Here is a 15,782-nt window from a genome sequence, read left to right on the forward strand (position 1 = left end):
GAGACCTTTCTGACCCGGTCTTCAGAGTCAGGCAGCATTGCCACCCACATTCCTTTGCTGCCATGAGTGACGAAAACCCGCCCAAAATCAAGAGGAGGGGATTTTTTTTTTAAAGATTTTATTTATTTATTTGATAGAGAGCACAAGCAGGGGGAGCAGCAGAGGCAGAGGGAGAAGCAAACTCTCCACTGAACAGGGAGCCCGATGTGGGGCTCGATCCCAGCACCCTGGGATCATGATGTGAGCTGAAGGCAGACGCTTAACCGACTGAACCACCTAGGTGTCCCCAAGAGGAGGCTGTTTAGACTTCACCTCGTGATGGGGGCATGGCAAGCTCATCCTGCAGAGATGGGAGATGTTGCTGAAACCATTTTTGTGGACACTGGACAGTGCGTACGGGTTGGCTGTAAGGCTCTCTTTAACCCGTATATGTTTGAAATTTTCCTGTGTGAAAAAAAGGAGGAGAAATCTGGTTTTGCCTGTTTCTGGACGTTTTCTTTCTACCTGTAGCAGATTTGTGTGAGTCAGAGCCCCGGGACTGAGCGCGGAGCACTAGTCACTCATCCCCCAGGTCTAGGGGCTCCCTGTTCCTTCTGGGTGTTGCCACCGCCCTGAGGCATTTTCCTGCCTTTTGCTCCCCAGTGCTTACACTCACTGTTCTGGCCTGAGGCAAACAACCCAACGGGCCTACTTCTGGGCACAGTTGGTGGTGGGAGGGACCTAGCAGCCGGGTGACCTGGATTGGGTTATTAGAATGGCCCCATGGCTGCCCCAAGGCTCCCTCTTGTTCATTGTATGTGTTTCCGTGGGCAGCACAGGACGAGCGGCTCCCACAGGCACACCAGTCTCCCACCAGTACATGTGGTTTCCGCTGTAATTTGCTTTGTCAACGTAGTCGTCTCTGCTTGCCCTATTTCAAGGGTTCCTTAAAACTTCTCATTTGATGGTAGCATGCTTTTTATAGCATTATTAAGGTATGAATGGACCTCCTCCCAAACCTCCCCCCTCCAAAAAAACCCCCACTTATCTGTCATGTTTTAGAGACGTTGGTTGGAATGGAAAAATATTCATGAGCACTGAGTTGGCCATTTGGATTCAATATTTCTAAACTTTTCCAATGCATTATAACCAAACAATATATATACAATTTTGCATCTTGTGAGTTTTAAAATCCGCCATTAGAATGAAATATTTTCCATTTTATTAAAAACTACTTGCCATAATAATTATTCATAATTGTGTCATACCATATCTTCTATGTATCCTGTAATTTATAATTTCTGAACATTTACATTCAGAGTATTTTCAACTTTTTGATATTAAGTATAATGACTAGGATAAGTAAGTATCTTTGCTTCAATATTAATTTTATTTCCTCTCAATATTAATTTTATTTCCTTAGAATAAGTTCTAAAATATGAAATTACACTGAAAGAACATGATCTTTGTTAAAAAAGATTTTATTTATTTATTTGAGAGAGAGAGTGCACGAGTGGGGAGGGGTGGGCAGAGGGAGAAGCAAGGCTCCCCGCTGAGCAGGGAGCCCGTCTCAGAGTTCCATCCCAGAACCCTGAGATCATGACCTGAGCTGAAGTCAGCCACTTAACCGATTGAGCCACCCAGGCACCCCAAAAGAACATGATCTTTAAAATGACTTTTGATATCTATTGCCAAATTTATCTTCAAATTATTTCTGTCCACTTATGATTTTCCTTGCCACTCCCAGCAATGCAGGAATATCCATTTCATCTGTTATTAATCTTTAGAATTGTTTCACTCTTTGCCAACTTGATAAGCACTAAATGATATCTCATTCTTTATGCTCTTCTATTATTTTTCCAAACAAATTTCAGAATAATTTTACTGAATTAAGAGAAAAGAGGGAGAAGAAGAAGAAATAGGGGAAGGGAGGAGAAAGAAGACAAAGAAAACAAAAGAATTATTATCCCATTAGGATTTTTATCGGATTAAAAAAGCCCAAAGTGCAGGCACCTGGGTGGCTCAGTTGGTTAAGTGACTGTCTTCAGCTCAGGTCATGATCCTGGAGTCCCAGGATCGAGTCCCACATCAGGCTCCCTGCTCAGTGGGGAGTCTGCTTCTCCCTCTGACCCTTCTCCCCTCATGCTCTCTCTCATTCTCTCTCTCAAATAAATAAATGAAATCTTTAAAAAAAAAATCCCAAAGTGCTTAAAAATGACATATATGATACACGAATATATAATTATTTAGGAAATCAAATACATCACAAGTATATAGGGAGGAAAAATTTTAATTCTCTCTTTACCCTCTCACCCCCTCAATTGCCCTCCCCTCTTCAGAGATGGAATTTTTAGTGCTTTTTAAAAAATCCTTATGAACTTTTATTTATATATGTAACATATATAATTTTTTTAAAATTGATTGTTTTGTTTCTTTTTTCTATTCTTTTTTTTTAATATTATATTTTTTTATTTGAGCAGGGTGAGGGGCAGAAGGAGAAGCGGGCTCTCCGCTGAGCAGGGAGCCCGATGCAGGGCTTGATCCTAGGACTATAGGATCATGACCTGAGCAGAAGGCACATGCTTAACCTACTGAGCCACCCAGGTGCCCCTTTTTTTCTATTCTTCTTCCAGAAACTATATATACTATCTTTATGCCTCTAATAGTTATTCTTAAAAATGAAATTCTTTATTAAACATATCAATATCTAGAATTAAACCATGGTGTATCCTTTCCGAATAATAAAACAAAGCCTTAGGTAGCTTTTACTTCTCTTTTCCCTCCATTTCCAGCCATAAGAAAATCATCTGGGATTTAAAAAAAAATTGTTAATTTTAGAGAGAGAGTGCAAGTGGAGGGTAGGGGCAGAGGAAGAGGGAGAGAGAGAGAATGTCAAGTAGACTCCACACTGAATGTGGAGCCTGACACGGGGCTGAGTCTCATGACCCTAGAACTCAAGAGGTGGGTGCTTAACCAATTGAGCCATCCAGGTTCCTCTCATCTGGGATTTTAATTCAAGATTTTCATTAATTTTTTTACATTGCATATTACAATTATTTAGATTTAATTACCCATCTTTCTACATAGGGTTTTTTGTGCTCCACTTTTTTTCCTTCTTTACTAACAAGTTTTATTTTTCTGAAGTATGTTCTTTTTTTTCTTTTCTTTTCTTTTTTTTTTCTAAGATTTTATTGTTAAGTAATCTCTGCACCCAATATGGGGCTTGAACTCACAACCCTGAGATCAAAAGTCACATGCTTTACTGACTGAGCCAGCTGGGCACCTCACGAAGTATGTTCTCAAGTAATTTTCAGAAAGGAGATAATAACTTTCTGCATCCTTTCAAGAAAGTGTTTATTTTGTCCTCTCTTCTGAATGTTGGCTGATAAAATTTTAGATTCAAAATTCTTTTGTCTGAGATATTTGAAGATTTGCTCTATTATTGTCTTCTATAATCCACTGTTGTTTATAAGAACACTAATGACAAATTCCCCGGATTTTTTTGGTTGTTTGGTTGGTTTTTAAATGAGAGACTTTTTCTGTTTTATAATCTTTAATGCTTTCTTCTCATGGTGCAATGAATAATTTTCAGAATGAGTGCTTTCTTACATCTTCATCCCAGGCCCAGCCCTGCCAGACATTGTATATTCTCTAAAAACAGCAGTGAACGAGGTCAACAGGGTCTCTGCCTGAATGGAGTTTACATTTGAGGGTTAGGGTTGAGAGAGACAAGACAATAAACAAATGAGTAAACAAAAGAATTAAGGTAAAAAAGGGGGGGGGAACATGCAACTATAATAGAGAACAAGGGGATTCCATGTGGTAGTTCTTTAAGATGAGGTTAACGTTTAGGAACCCATAGAATTGTGTGCATGTGTCTTACCTTCTCTTTTCCACTTTCAACGTTTTCTTTCTCCATGCTACATTCTGGACATTTTCTTCTTATATATCTTTTGATTCACTAATTTTTTCTTCTTTGTCTAATCTGCTGTTAAGCCTGTCAGGAGTTAACCTGAGTTCTTAATTTCAATTATTGTATTGTCAGTCCTATAATTATTTATTTGATTTTCAAGTCTGAAGCATCACTTTTATAGTTTATAGGCTTTTGCCAAAATTTTAAAGCTTATATTTTATCTTCTGAACATAGTAAACATGGTTGTTTTAAGTCTGTGTAGTATCTGTTAGAATCTAGAATATCTCTGTGTCTGTTTCTGTTGTCTGTTATTTCTGTTGGTTCTTGCCCACAGTGTTTTGTCTTTTTCATGTGTCTAGTTACTTTTGATTGTGTTCTAAACATCTTTAAAAAAAAAGATTTTATTTATTTATTTATTTATTTAGAGAGCAAGCGGGAGGAGGGGCAGAGGGAGAGGGAGAGAGAATCTCATGCAGACTCTATGTAGCTTGTAGAGCCCAATGCAGGGCACGATCCCACCATGAAATCATGACCTGAGCTGAAATCAAGAGTTGGATGCTTAACCAACTGAACCACCCAGGTACCCTGTAAACATCTTATTTTTAAAACTTGTAGAAATAATTTGAGGCCTGAAATAATGTTATCTTCATCATGAGACCAGTTTTGCTTTTTTCTATATCTCATGAATGTGTTAACAATCTCTGGTCACCTTAATCAGGTATGTATTGACTAAAATTTGCTACTCCTATGGATGATAGAAAACTGGGCAGAAGTCTGTGTGAGGGCTGATTTACTCCAGTTTACCTTCACTCCCAGGGTGAAGTCCTTCAGGGTCCTAACTCAAAGTACGGGTGGAGGATATATTTTATCAGAGAACTGCAATGACCCTGTTTGATTTTTTTGTACTCCTCATCCTAGAGAGGCTGTCAATAACACACTCATCCTCTCAGTCTTTCCCCCTGCCCCCAGATTGGCCAATGTCCCCTCCACAAAACTAGTGTCAGTGCCAGGTTCACTTTTCTGGATTCATGTCTTTTTCTGGATCTTGGCACTTGAAATAGAAGTTTCTCCTTCTGGGGCACCTGGGTGGCCCAGTTGGTTAAGCATCTGACTCTTAGTTTTGGCTCAGGTCATAATCTTGGAGTGATGAAATCAAGTCCCAAATTGGGCTCTGTGCTCAGCACAGAGTCTGCTTGAGATTCTCTCCCTCTCCCTCTGCCTCTCCCTCACTCTCTCTCTCTCTCTCAAATGAATAAATACATCTTAAAAAAAAAAGAAGTTTCTCTTTCTGATAAACTCAAAACAAGCTTTACTTTGCCAAAAGAAAAATAAAACCTCCCTATGAAACCTCTTTATGAGGACTCCTTCCGCACCTTCAGCAAGGGTTTCCAAATCTAGACAATTAACAGAATCGCTTGAGGAGCCTTGAAAATAGCCCAGTCCTGGGAGGTGAGTACCTTGGTAAGTGAAGACTTTCTCATGTTCTGTGACCACAGGTGGTTTTAAGATAATCTCCAATCTCCCCAATGTCCACAGATACTTTTTCCTAAGAAACCACTTGTGCTTGGGTATTCTCTTTCACAGCGCCCTTTTCCTACTAAGAGCCACTGAAGCCAAACTAGCCAATTGAAGTACACAGTCCTCCTGGCTTGAGTGGTTTCAGTATATCAACATAACTGAATCAAGGATAATCAGAATCCTGTGTGGGATTTTTTTCAAGGGCCATCAGGAAAGATTTATACCTTCCACTATGGTTACTGAGGTGGTGAGATGTGAGTCTTGTTTTGTTGATGGCTGGCTTGTCTTCTCTACAGAAAACCAGTCTCAGAAATGAAGAAAGGAAGAGAGAAACATTTCTGACAATATGACAAAGCCTCTGAATATTGTGCTGGACACTGGTTATGCCTCTGGACTTTGTAGTTAAGTGAGCCAATACATACTCTTTTTTCTGGTTCAACTAGTTTGAGTGGAGTTTGTGTTACTTGCAAACAATGAATACTCTGTCTCTCCATTCTAGAGAGACTGATGTGACCAGGCAGGTTGTCAAGTCAAGAACTCAGGCCCAGAGGAGGAAGGAAGATGCTTGGCTATGAAACCTGGAGCATCTGGCCTCACAGGACCAGAAGCATGGTATTGGACTGGGAGCACATAAAATAGAGTCAGCACACAGGCTAACCATCTTTGTCGTGCACTCATAGACGATATCAATAATCATAGCATTATTGACTTTCTACAAAGTCAAGACAAACCATTGCAACCTTACTCTTCTTAACACACAGCTCCAGGCAACCACTACCATTGATTTGAATTTGTATGTATTTCTCATCCTGGATTTAATGCCTGAAGACTGAGATGCATTTTCTAGCAGCTAGGGGTTGAGCTTGGAGGTTAGCCTGGTTTTATTTGGGATTTCTTCCTTCTGAATACTTTGTGAAGGCTGACTGGCCTATTTATTGTTATTGAGAATACTACGAATATGCATAATGATAAATTATTACACTTTCTTTTTTATTGCATTTTCTTTTTAAACATTTAAAATATTTTACATGTGACTCTAAATGATTCTTGAATTCATAGCTTTCCATTGGTATCTTTGTTTCTCTTAGTTGTTTAAGAGTAATGATATTTTTAGTTGGTTCTGAGCATTGTCAAACACTGCTATTTTTGGAGTTTTCTCTCTGTCATTTAAGAGAAAGCCCAGGAGAACTTGGAGCTGACCTAATGGCATGTCACTGGGCAGTTACGGATTTTCCTCCGGCCGTAGAACAATGCTTCCTTTTGCTAACTGCCTTAATTTGCTGTCTGTATTAATCAAAAATCAATGATAATAGTCTATTATGTGGATTTTCATTTAACCTTTTTGTGTTTGAGTTCAACATTTCCCCACAACCAACAAACAGACGTCCTACTCAAGGGTTTCAAGTGCAATTGCTAAGAGAATTTGTAACAAAGAGTTTTATGGGCCTTAGCAATTAGTCAGGAAAGCCAAATACCATTTAAACCTTTACCTATTTCCAACTCTTCCTATAATCCATTGCATATTACAAATTGTACTATATTCAATTGTACTGTGTCAATCGTACTATTGTTGTAGAAATAGTAAGCCTTTTATCTCAGGATCTTAACTGACCCATAGATTAAATTTAAGATGTATTAGGACAAATATAAAAAATCACCCAATGCTTTTAAAAATGATGATATATCAGAAAGATCACCATAAAATGTGCAATGACAGGGTTGAAATTGCACTCACCTTGGCCAATTACATTAGTTGCTGTTACGTCATCATTGACATCAGCTCTAATAGCTAACATTTATTTAGCATTTACTTGTGTCAGACACTGGACCAAGTGCTTTTACTTGCATTATTACATTTAACCCTAGCATAAGAACCATATACTTTTACTCACCCTATTTTACAAACGAGGTATCTGAGATGTAGAGAGATTAGGTAACTTACCAAGTATTATAACAATTAATTAATTAATTAATTAATTAATTAATGTGCAGCCTTCATTCAAATCTGGATTTGTATGAGTCCAAAAGCCTATTTAGATGAAATATGACTATAAGGGCTTGCCATATACTCATTAGGACCAGATGCAAGTAGCAGAAAAACTTAAAATAATAGCAGGTTAGCTTATCCATTCCCTTAGGGGGCCTGGAGGGAGTCAGTCCAGAGCTGGTATGGCATTCCACAGTATTAGGGACTCTGGCTTCAATCATCGTGTTGCTCTGCCAATGGTGGCTTCTATTTCTAAAGTCGCCTTCTGGCTCAGGGTAGCTGCTGGAGCATCAGTCATCACATCTGCATTCCAGGAAGCAGGAATTCACATACCAGATCTATTTTATGCCTTTGGTTTGAAGTTAGTCACAAGGTCACATCGAGCTTCAAGGAAGACTAGGATAGGTGGTCTTCATTCCAGGCAGCGGTGTGCTCAGCTGAAACTCAGGGAGAGGGGAAAATAAATATGGAACGTGGTTCAACAACTGTACCTACTGATGTCATATTTTTAGCTGTTTTTCCATAATTTTTGTGACTAGAAGATTCTTATATTTTTACATTGTTTTAAAAAATCAACTCAGAAGAACATCATTAAAATGTTGCTTATTATTATACATTCAGTCATTTCACAAAATAAACTAGACACCTGAATCTAACATAAATAAAACAGAAGCTCAGCATTATCATTTATCTGCCACACAGGGGTCAGTCCGGCCTTTCATACTAACATGAAAAGAGGGTTTTGCTATCAAGGAATATTCCAACAGGCATGTTTTTATGCTGTCTTGGTAATTATGTTCTTCCTTAACTATTGACTAAAAGCCATGAGAGAGCAAGTTTCCTAGCTTCTGATTCTCTCCTTTATATTGTGCCAAAATCTAAGCTGGAATGTGCATAACCATGAACGTTCACTCCTTCAGTAAAAACTTCCAGGTACTGTTCTGGGAATCTCATTAGTAACTCTAATACTTTTATAATTCTATGCTCTTGTTTCCTTGTCAAGGGTTTTACATGCATGCCATTGCTTTGATACTCACCACTGAGAATATACAGGTACATAATCACACAAGTCCTGAGGAATGATAGGAGCATTTTTTTTTTTTCATTTGACAAGGTATTTATTAAGCTCTCACTCTATTCTAGGCACTGGTTGGACATGCAGAGAGGAGAGTCAACAAATAACACCTCTTTTCACTGCCTGATATTGGACCTTCCAGTTGGGCCATCTTCACTTCCGGTCTCAGGCAGCACTAAGGACCAGGTGGTCAACACAGGGCCCGCCCCTATACAACCTAAGAGACAGAGGAACCAGCTGATAGACTGGACTGGGACAGACTTGCTCTAGCTCCTACAGGAAGTTTGAGGTTATACCAAGGAGTGTGTCTCCTATGAAAGAGATGTCAGGGATGAATAAGAAGGTTCTCTCATTTGTCTCCGCCCCCACAGAGATCAGCCTAGAAGCACAGGGGAGGCTCCCCATGATCCACAGAGGAACTGTTTCCTGTCTCCCCTGCCTTTTGCTTCACATCCTCCAGGTCTTCTGATGAAGGGCAGAGGCTTCTAGAAGCTGAAATCCCCTCTTCTGCCTTCAGGTACATCAGATCTGTGGCTCACTCTGCTGTCAGCTGACCAATCCCTTTCCACCATCCTTCTCCAGGACCACCTTCCAGGGAGAGGTGGCCACATGGCATTTTTGGTTTTGGCTACTGAAATGTAGGTGGAAGTTCCTGGGGAGCGTGTCATTCCCAGTCTACATGGCAGAGCCTTTCTACAAGAGAAAATGTTTCTTGTCCTTTGTTCTTTTTTATCTTCCTGCTTGGAATGTGAAGATGGGGCCCAGGGGAGCAGTAGCCATCTTGCCTTGAGAAGACCACATATTCAAGGATGAAAAAGGACTGCCTGCTAAGAATGTGGAACAGAGCTGGAAAGTGCTTGGATCCCGAGCTACATTGTGGAGTGCTTTTATGGGATCAGGATCAGTTGTCTCAAAGATTTCCAAATGATGTGTGATTCTTGCTGTGTGCTATGGTCTGGTATTTGTGTCCCTAGATTCATATACTGAAATCCTAACCCCCAAGGTGATCATTTAGAGTTTGGGGCCTTTGGGAAGTGAATGGGATTAGCATCCTTATTAAAAAAAAAAAAGGCCCTAGAAAGCTCTTTTGCCCTTTCCCCTTGTGAGAACACAGTGCAACGAAAGTCATCTATGAACTAAGAGGCTCACCAGATACCGAATCTTGGACATCCCTGCCTCCAGAACTGTAAGAAATAAATTTCCATTGTTTCTAAGCTGCTTGGTCTATGGTATTTCATCATAGCTGCCCAAAGGGATGAAGGCACTGTGTATCAAAACCTCAAAATACTGAATTTTGGTTATCAGGAGCTAAACTTAATGTTTAAAATATTCTTTTAGAGACAAGAGTTTGATTTGATTTGACATGTTCTGACATCTAAGGCAAATGAATGTTTTTAGAGTTAAATACTGTTTAACTTCCTTTTTTGAAGCATTTATTAATACATATTAAAAGCTAAATGGGAATGGAGGTGCATAGGGACTGGAAGACTGAAAACACGTTGAAGAATGGACATCTGTATCCAGCACCATACTATTCCCGATTTCCAAGCTTTAAGGGAACTTGGGGAGCTTCTAGTCCAGGGGTTCCCAGACTGAGTCACCAGGACTTCCCTGGGGGTACTTCTAGAGGGATGTAGGGAAGCTGAGTAGATGGGTTCCAGCCCCATCCTGGTTTAACCAGGACACCTCCACTTTTACCTGAGCCCTTTCCTGGATTCCTTGTTACAATTAATCCATTTTGTCAAATGAAGTTTCAAACTACAGGTTTAGTCAAGATTAAGTTTAAAAACCACTTATCTTTCCCAATACACTTATTTTATTAAAAAAGGAAGGTGACACCCAGCGAAGTTCAAATGACTTGATCAAGTGGCAAGCTACAATATCTTCCCTTTCTCTTCCCAGTATATTGTTATTCCTGCATTAATGTTTGATTTCCATGGATTATTAAAGAGGGAATTTCCTCCAAATGTTCATCTCTGCAAGACTGAATTTCTTTGGCACAGCTCCTTACCCAGGAGCCTCATAATAAGAATGCCACAAGGCTGTAAACTCAAGTCACAGAGAAAAAGGACATAATGAAACTCAACATTCCAGAGGTAGGTGGAGTTTAGGTTCTATTTGATCAGGGTTTTCATGCCATAAATTCTGCTCAGGCAAACTCAGTCTGGTTCCTTACATGATAGTTGTCTGAGGGGACAGGCATGAAGATCCTGAACAATCATGAAATAATCCTGACCTTTGCAATGATCCACCCACCTATGAACCACTAACTGTAGCAAACTGTCCTCGTTTCTAAGGACAGCTGCCTTGTGTTCTTGCTGTCTGCTGAATGTTCTCTTTACCATGCCTGTGCTTATTCACGGTTTTAAAATATCTCTTTTATTTAATGATCTTGTATGATCTAGTGATGAATTTCCTTATTTTTTCCGTCCATCCTTCTGGTGGAGTGTTACCTGAGGTGTTTTCTTCCTAGTGCCTTATGATTGTGGGGTTCCACATCCTGTTTCTTTAGTGTTGGCTTCATTCTTGACATTGTCCAACCTGAAAATCTGAGTGAAAGTGCTCAGGTTTTGCACCTTTCACCATCAAAGTGATCTGGAGAGTGGTCTGCTCGTTTTCTCTAACTGACGGGGTTGAGTTGATATTCTCTGTGCAGCGTTTCTTGCCTGTGTTATGTGAGGCTAGGATCTAGGCAAAGATGGCAAGTACCATAGTGAGCTAAGTTTGCTCAGGGACACTATTGTCACCAGGTCTCTCTTGCTTCAAATGCTGTATTTGCAGCCCCTCTACTTCCCTGGCCGGGAGTGGGGAATTGGGACTGGAGCTGTGGGTTATGTCCCGGACTCAGAACTTTTGGAATATCCCTGGGCTTTCCATTTTGCCTGCCTCGATAAGCAGCAAATCCCTTAAATCAAAATGACCTGCGTCTTTGTTCCTAAGAACGATAAAAGAGAATAAAGCTAGCTTGGGGGAAAAGAGCCCCAAAACATGAGTGGGGGATGCTGGGGAAGCAGGAAAAAAAAAAAAGGACAAGAGTGAGGCCTCGCCTGAGGATTTAGGAACGGAAGGCCCAGATCCTGGACAGAGTTCTTGCTCCCAGAGGTATATAATAGGAGGATAGGGGAGGCAGTTGGGGGCTCCTTTGAGATTTTGAAGGATAACTCAGTCAAAAGACTCTCATAATTTCATTTGCAGAGGTAGATGTAATTTCATTTGCAGAAAGTTAAACAAATATATCAAAAGAAGAAAAATGCCATATGAGCAACGATTTTTATGGCAGTGTATATATAACCGTACATAATACTACATCTGCTATAATAGCAAAAATAAAAAGCATTTTAAATGTCTAAGGACAGGGAAATGATCAAATAAACCAAGATTATCAATGCAATGAAATATTATATATCCATTGTAAGAAATAGGCATGATGACTCTAGAATTGTGTTGGCCAATCCTAGAGTCACTAGCCTGAAGTGGATGTCTACATTTGCATTTAAATGGATTAAAATTAAACAAGAAATTCGGCTCCTCAGTTACTCTAGCCCCAGTTCAAGGGCTGAAGAGGCACATGTGCCTAGTGGCTACCATCAAAATGCAGGTTTTGAACATTTTCATGATCACGGAAGAGTCTATCGGGCAGTGCTGCTCTAGAATGCTGGAAAAGTGTCCACACATGACTGTGGACGTGAAACGAACGTGGCATGAGAAGCACATGCACTGATTATACCAACAGAACAATCATACACACGCATGGGTAAAGATTGGTCAAGACAAGGAAGATAAAAATTATTTCAATCAGGGAAATAAATGCACCAGTTGGATTTGAAAGTTACCTTTTAGAGTAGTCTAGAGTTCAATTACTAATGCAAGAGATTCATGAAAACCCTCTTTGGGAAGCCAGTTGTACCTGCCACTCGTGGACTAGACACAGAGACGTTGAAAAGGTGGCATCAGGAGATGGAGGAGTAAGGTTCTTAAGTTGGCTTTGTGACGGAAACAGCTCTGGGATGTCATGGAAGTCACTGCAAGTCTCTCTTTTGTCAGATAGTCTCCAAGGTCTCTTCCAGCTCAGAGGAACGGTTGTGCTTGTCTTCCGGGGGAGGGCAGGTGTTCAAGAGGCCATTGTGCTAGGCCTCCGGAGGCTGTAGGAATGGAGAGACAGGAGCAAGTTACCAGGTGGTGGGGGGGAGTTTAGCAGAGTCTAGCGATAACCATGGATCCCAGGGACAAAGGAGGGGAAGCAGAAGGGATACCTGAGGACAGAGGAGCTGGTCAGTGACAAGATGAGGGATTTGTATTCTAGACACTAAAGAGGTATAAGAAAAATTGCATCTGTTTTTATTAAATGTGAGAGATGACTTTGAACAGAACTTAAGTGAAACTGCAAACACAGCTGAGAAAATCCCAGTTCTGTCTCGTTCCTCGGAGACTCCACCCCCTCTTTTTCCGGCTGGCTCTCTAGTTACGAGTGGTTCACCAAAACCCTCCCATCGGCTCCTTAGTAACACTCCAGAGTAGGGCAATTCTTCCCTTTGTTCAACAACTTCTATGACAGATCATAAAATCATCCTTCTTGAAAATCACTTATTCTTGAACATTTCCTGTCTGAATTGATTTTACAGTCGTAGCATTTTATCTAAATCATTTCACACTTCTTTTTAGAGTTCGAAGATATGTAACATTTAATCCCATTTCCCTTCTTATGTATTTTTCTGTTAAGCATCACATGGAGAAATTCTACTAAATAATTGATATTATCATCCACCTTTATGACTTTTTGATGCATAATAACTACTCATTCATATGCCTTTGATATGTCTCATGTAGACTCTGGTGTGCTTTCCTGTTTATGCTTTTATTTTAAATTTAAACAAAGCGAACTACCTGAATCTGTACCCGTAAAACCCTTTAGTGGTGCAAAATACATGCATGAGTTGGTGTGTATCCGTGTGTGTGTGTGTGTGTGTGTTATCTGCGTATTCACTGAGAAATGAGCCACTTACTAAATGATCTCCCTATGGGAGATCAAAGTTGAAAACACATAGTTCTGTCTGCCAAGAAGCTTATAATCAAGTGGACGCATGCTTTGGTCATTTCTGGACAGCCCCCAAATTAGAAAAAATATTGGGTCCCAAAGGTATATTTTAAAGCCTGTGGCTCAGAACCCAAAAAGTTTTTTCCTTATAAAATTTGCATATGTTTAATAGTTTTCAAATTCAGTCTCCCTAAAATAACTGAATGCATAATATACCCTGGGTATCATTATACTTAGTGTAATTTCATCCAGTTTATCAATACGATTATTGCCTAGCTTGTGAGGAACTGGAATACAGAGATGAATGAGACATATTTCTTGCTCTCGAGCAGCTCATCGTCTGGCAGGGAAGGCAAACCAGTAAACATGTACCCGCCAGGATGCACAATGGGTGCCAAGCAAGTCCAGGAAGCCTTCACAGAGAGCACTGGTCACCACCCTACCGAGTATATGGGCACTTTTGCTAGGGGACGAACCAGAAGGCTTGGAACACATTTTCCACTGACAGAACTCTGGTGGTAGAAGAGGAAGGATCTGCCTCCCCTACTCTTCCGATCTGCTGATCAGGCCGTGGAGAAGCACCCACTCCAAGGTAGTAAGACTGTGGTCTGGAGCAAAGGCCGAACGACTTGTCAAGCTAGGACTTCCTGCTAATGCAACTCTGCAGGCTAGCTTCCTGTTTTCCCCTTAGTCTTCATCAGGGACCAGGAAGGAGAGCTTGTCTTTCTTCCAACGACAACATCATTGATTTCTTTCCTTTCCTGGCCCATTGTGGAGCTAAGAACAGCCTAAGACACCCATAAGAACTTCTCATTGCCTTTCAGATAACATCCAAACTCCCTTCAGGGCTGGTCCTCATCTGTCTCTGTCTTGCCCTCAGCCACACGCCACCATGTTCTCTTTGCTACGCCATGTACACTCCTTGTAGTTCCTATAGTTCCTCCTAGTTCCAGTATGTTCTCCAGTCTTTTATTTATACTCTTCCTTTGGCCGAAAGTACTTTCCTTTCTACTCTTAGACTGTCTGAACATAAGTCATTCATCCGTCCTCGGCTTACATGCCGTTTCCTTAGGGAGTTCTTCACTGGCCTGAGGTGAGTGAACTCCTAGATGACCCATTACTTCCCTTTTCTTAGTCCTCATCAAACTTCCCTTCCCTTCACTCCTTTCATTTATAAGTTTCAGAGGGAGGGCACCAGACCTCAACTCTCTGGCTCACCATTGTAGCCCAGAGCCTGGCCCATAATTTGGTGGATGCAAGGTGGTCTTCATGGGCATGCAACCTGCGTAGTTGCACAGGGCCTCATGTTCAGAAAGGTGAGTTTAGGGCGCCTGGGTGGCTCAGTCAGTGAGGCGTCTGCCTTTGGCTCAGGTCATGATCCCAGGGTCCTGGGATGGAGCCCCACATCACTCTCCCTGTTCAGAGGGGAGTCTGCTTCTTTCTCTGCCGCTCACCCCACTCTCATGCTCTCTCTCTCTCTCAAATAAATAAAATCTTTTTAAAAAAGTGAGTTAAATGCTTGGTTTAATGATTTGTATTTGTTGTTTTGAAAATTCCTAAAAACTTGGACAAGGGACACCACCTGTCCATTTTGCACATTTCACAAATTGTGAAGCTGGTCCCATGTGGATCAATAAATGAATTAATGAATATATATTAATCTTCACAACTTGTTGAGCCAAGGAAATTAAGGCTTCTGAAGTCCTAATTTCAAAAAAGAAAAAGTATTTCAGGAAGAAATTGCGATGTGTAATGCAGACATCTTCATGATCTAGTCTGCTATTTCTCACATATTGTTTATTTCTATGAGGAAAGAGAAACAATGCCTGAAAAATATGCGCTCTGTTCTGTGACATGTATTTTCATTCAAAATTACTTTTTATTCAACCACACCGTTTATGAATTAAAAAAATAAAAACGAAGTTCAGAATGATTTACTTTGTCTTGCGCCTGATTCATTATAATTGGAAATATGGGTATAACTTCTTAAAGAGGAAAGACAAAGGAGCAAGAAAAATTCTGCCAAGAGTGGGTGCTACCTAGATTTCTACCTCTTTAGGATGCATGAACATCAGCAGGAATATCTGAGTAGTAAAAGCAATACTAGAAAAGAGTGAATCTCAAAGGAAAAAGATGCAGGGTGTGACATTGCATCAGAAACTCAAGGATGATTCAAGAGAGAATGTATCTGGGCTTTGAGCTTTTAAGGCCTACAAAGGACCTCTGGTAAGCTTTGTGAGGACAGCCGGGGAGTCCTCTAGTTCTTTTATTAAGG

At 40.5% G+C, this 15,782-nt stretch overlaps 1 protein-coding gene across 1 annotated transcript in view; it reads left to right on the forward strand.

Moving 5' to 3' along the window:
- LOC148109590 (uncharacterized) overlaps positions 1-15,782 on the forward strand; it is a 123,649-nt gene that overhangs the window by 89,423 nt on the left and 18,444 nt on the right. Inside the window, 1 exon segment of the mRNA XM_087863919.1 lies at positions 1-66. Coding sequence (XP_087720045.1) covers positions 1-66 — 66 coding nt within the window.

Source organism: Ursus americanus, chromosome 8, assembly GCF_024610735.1.
Source record: "Ursus americanus isolate L20-20 chromosome 8, mUrsAme1.1.p, whole genome shotgun sequence".
Lineage (NCBI taxonomy): Eukaryota > Metazoa > Chordata > Mammalia > Carnivora > Ursidae > Ursus > Ursus americanus.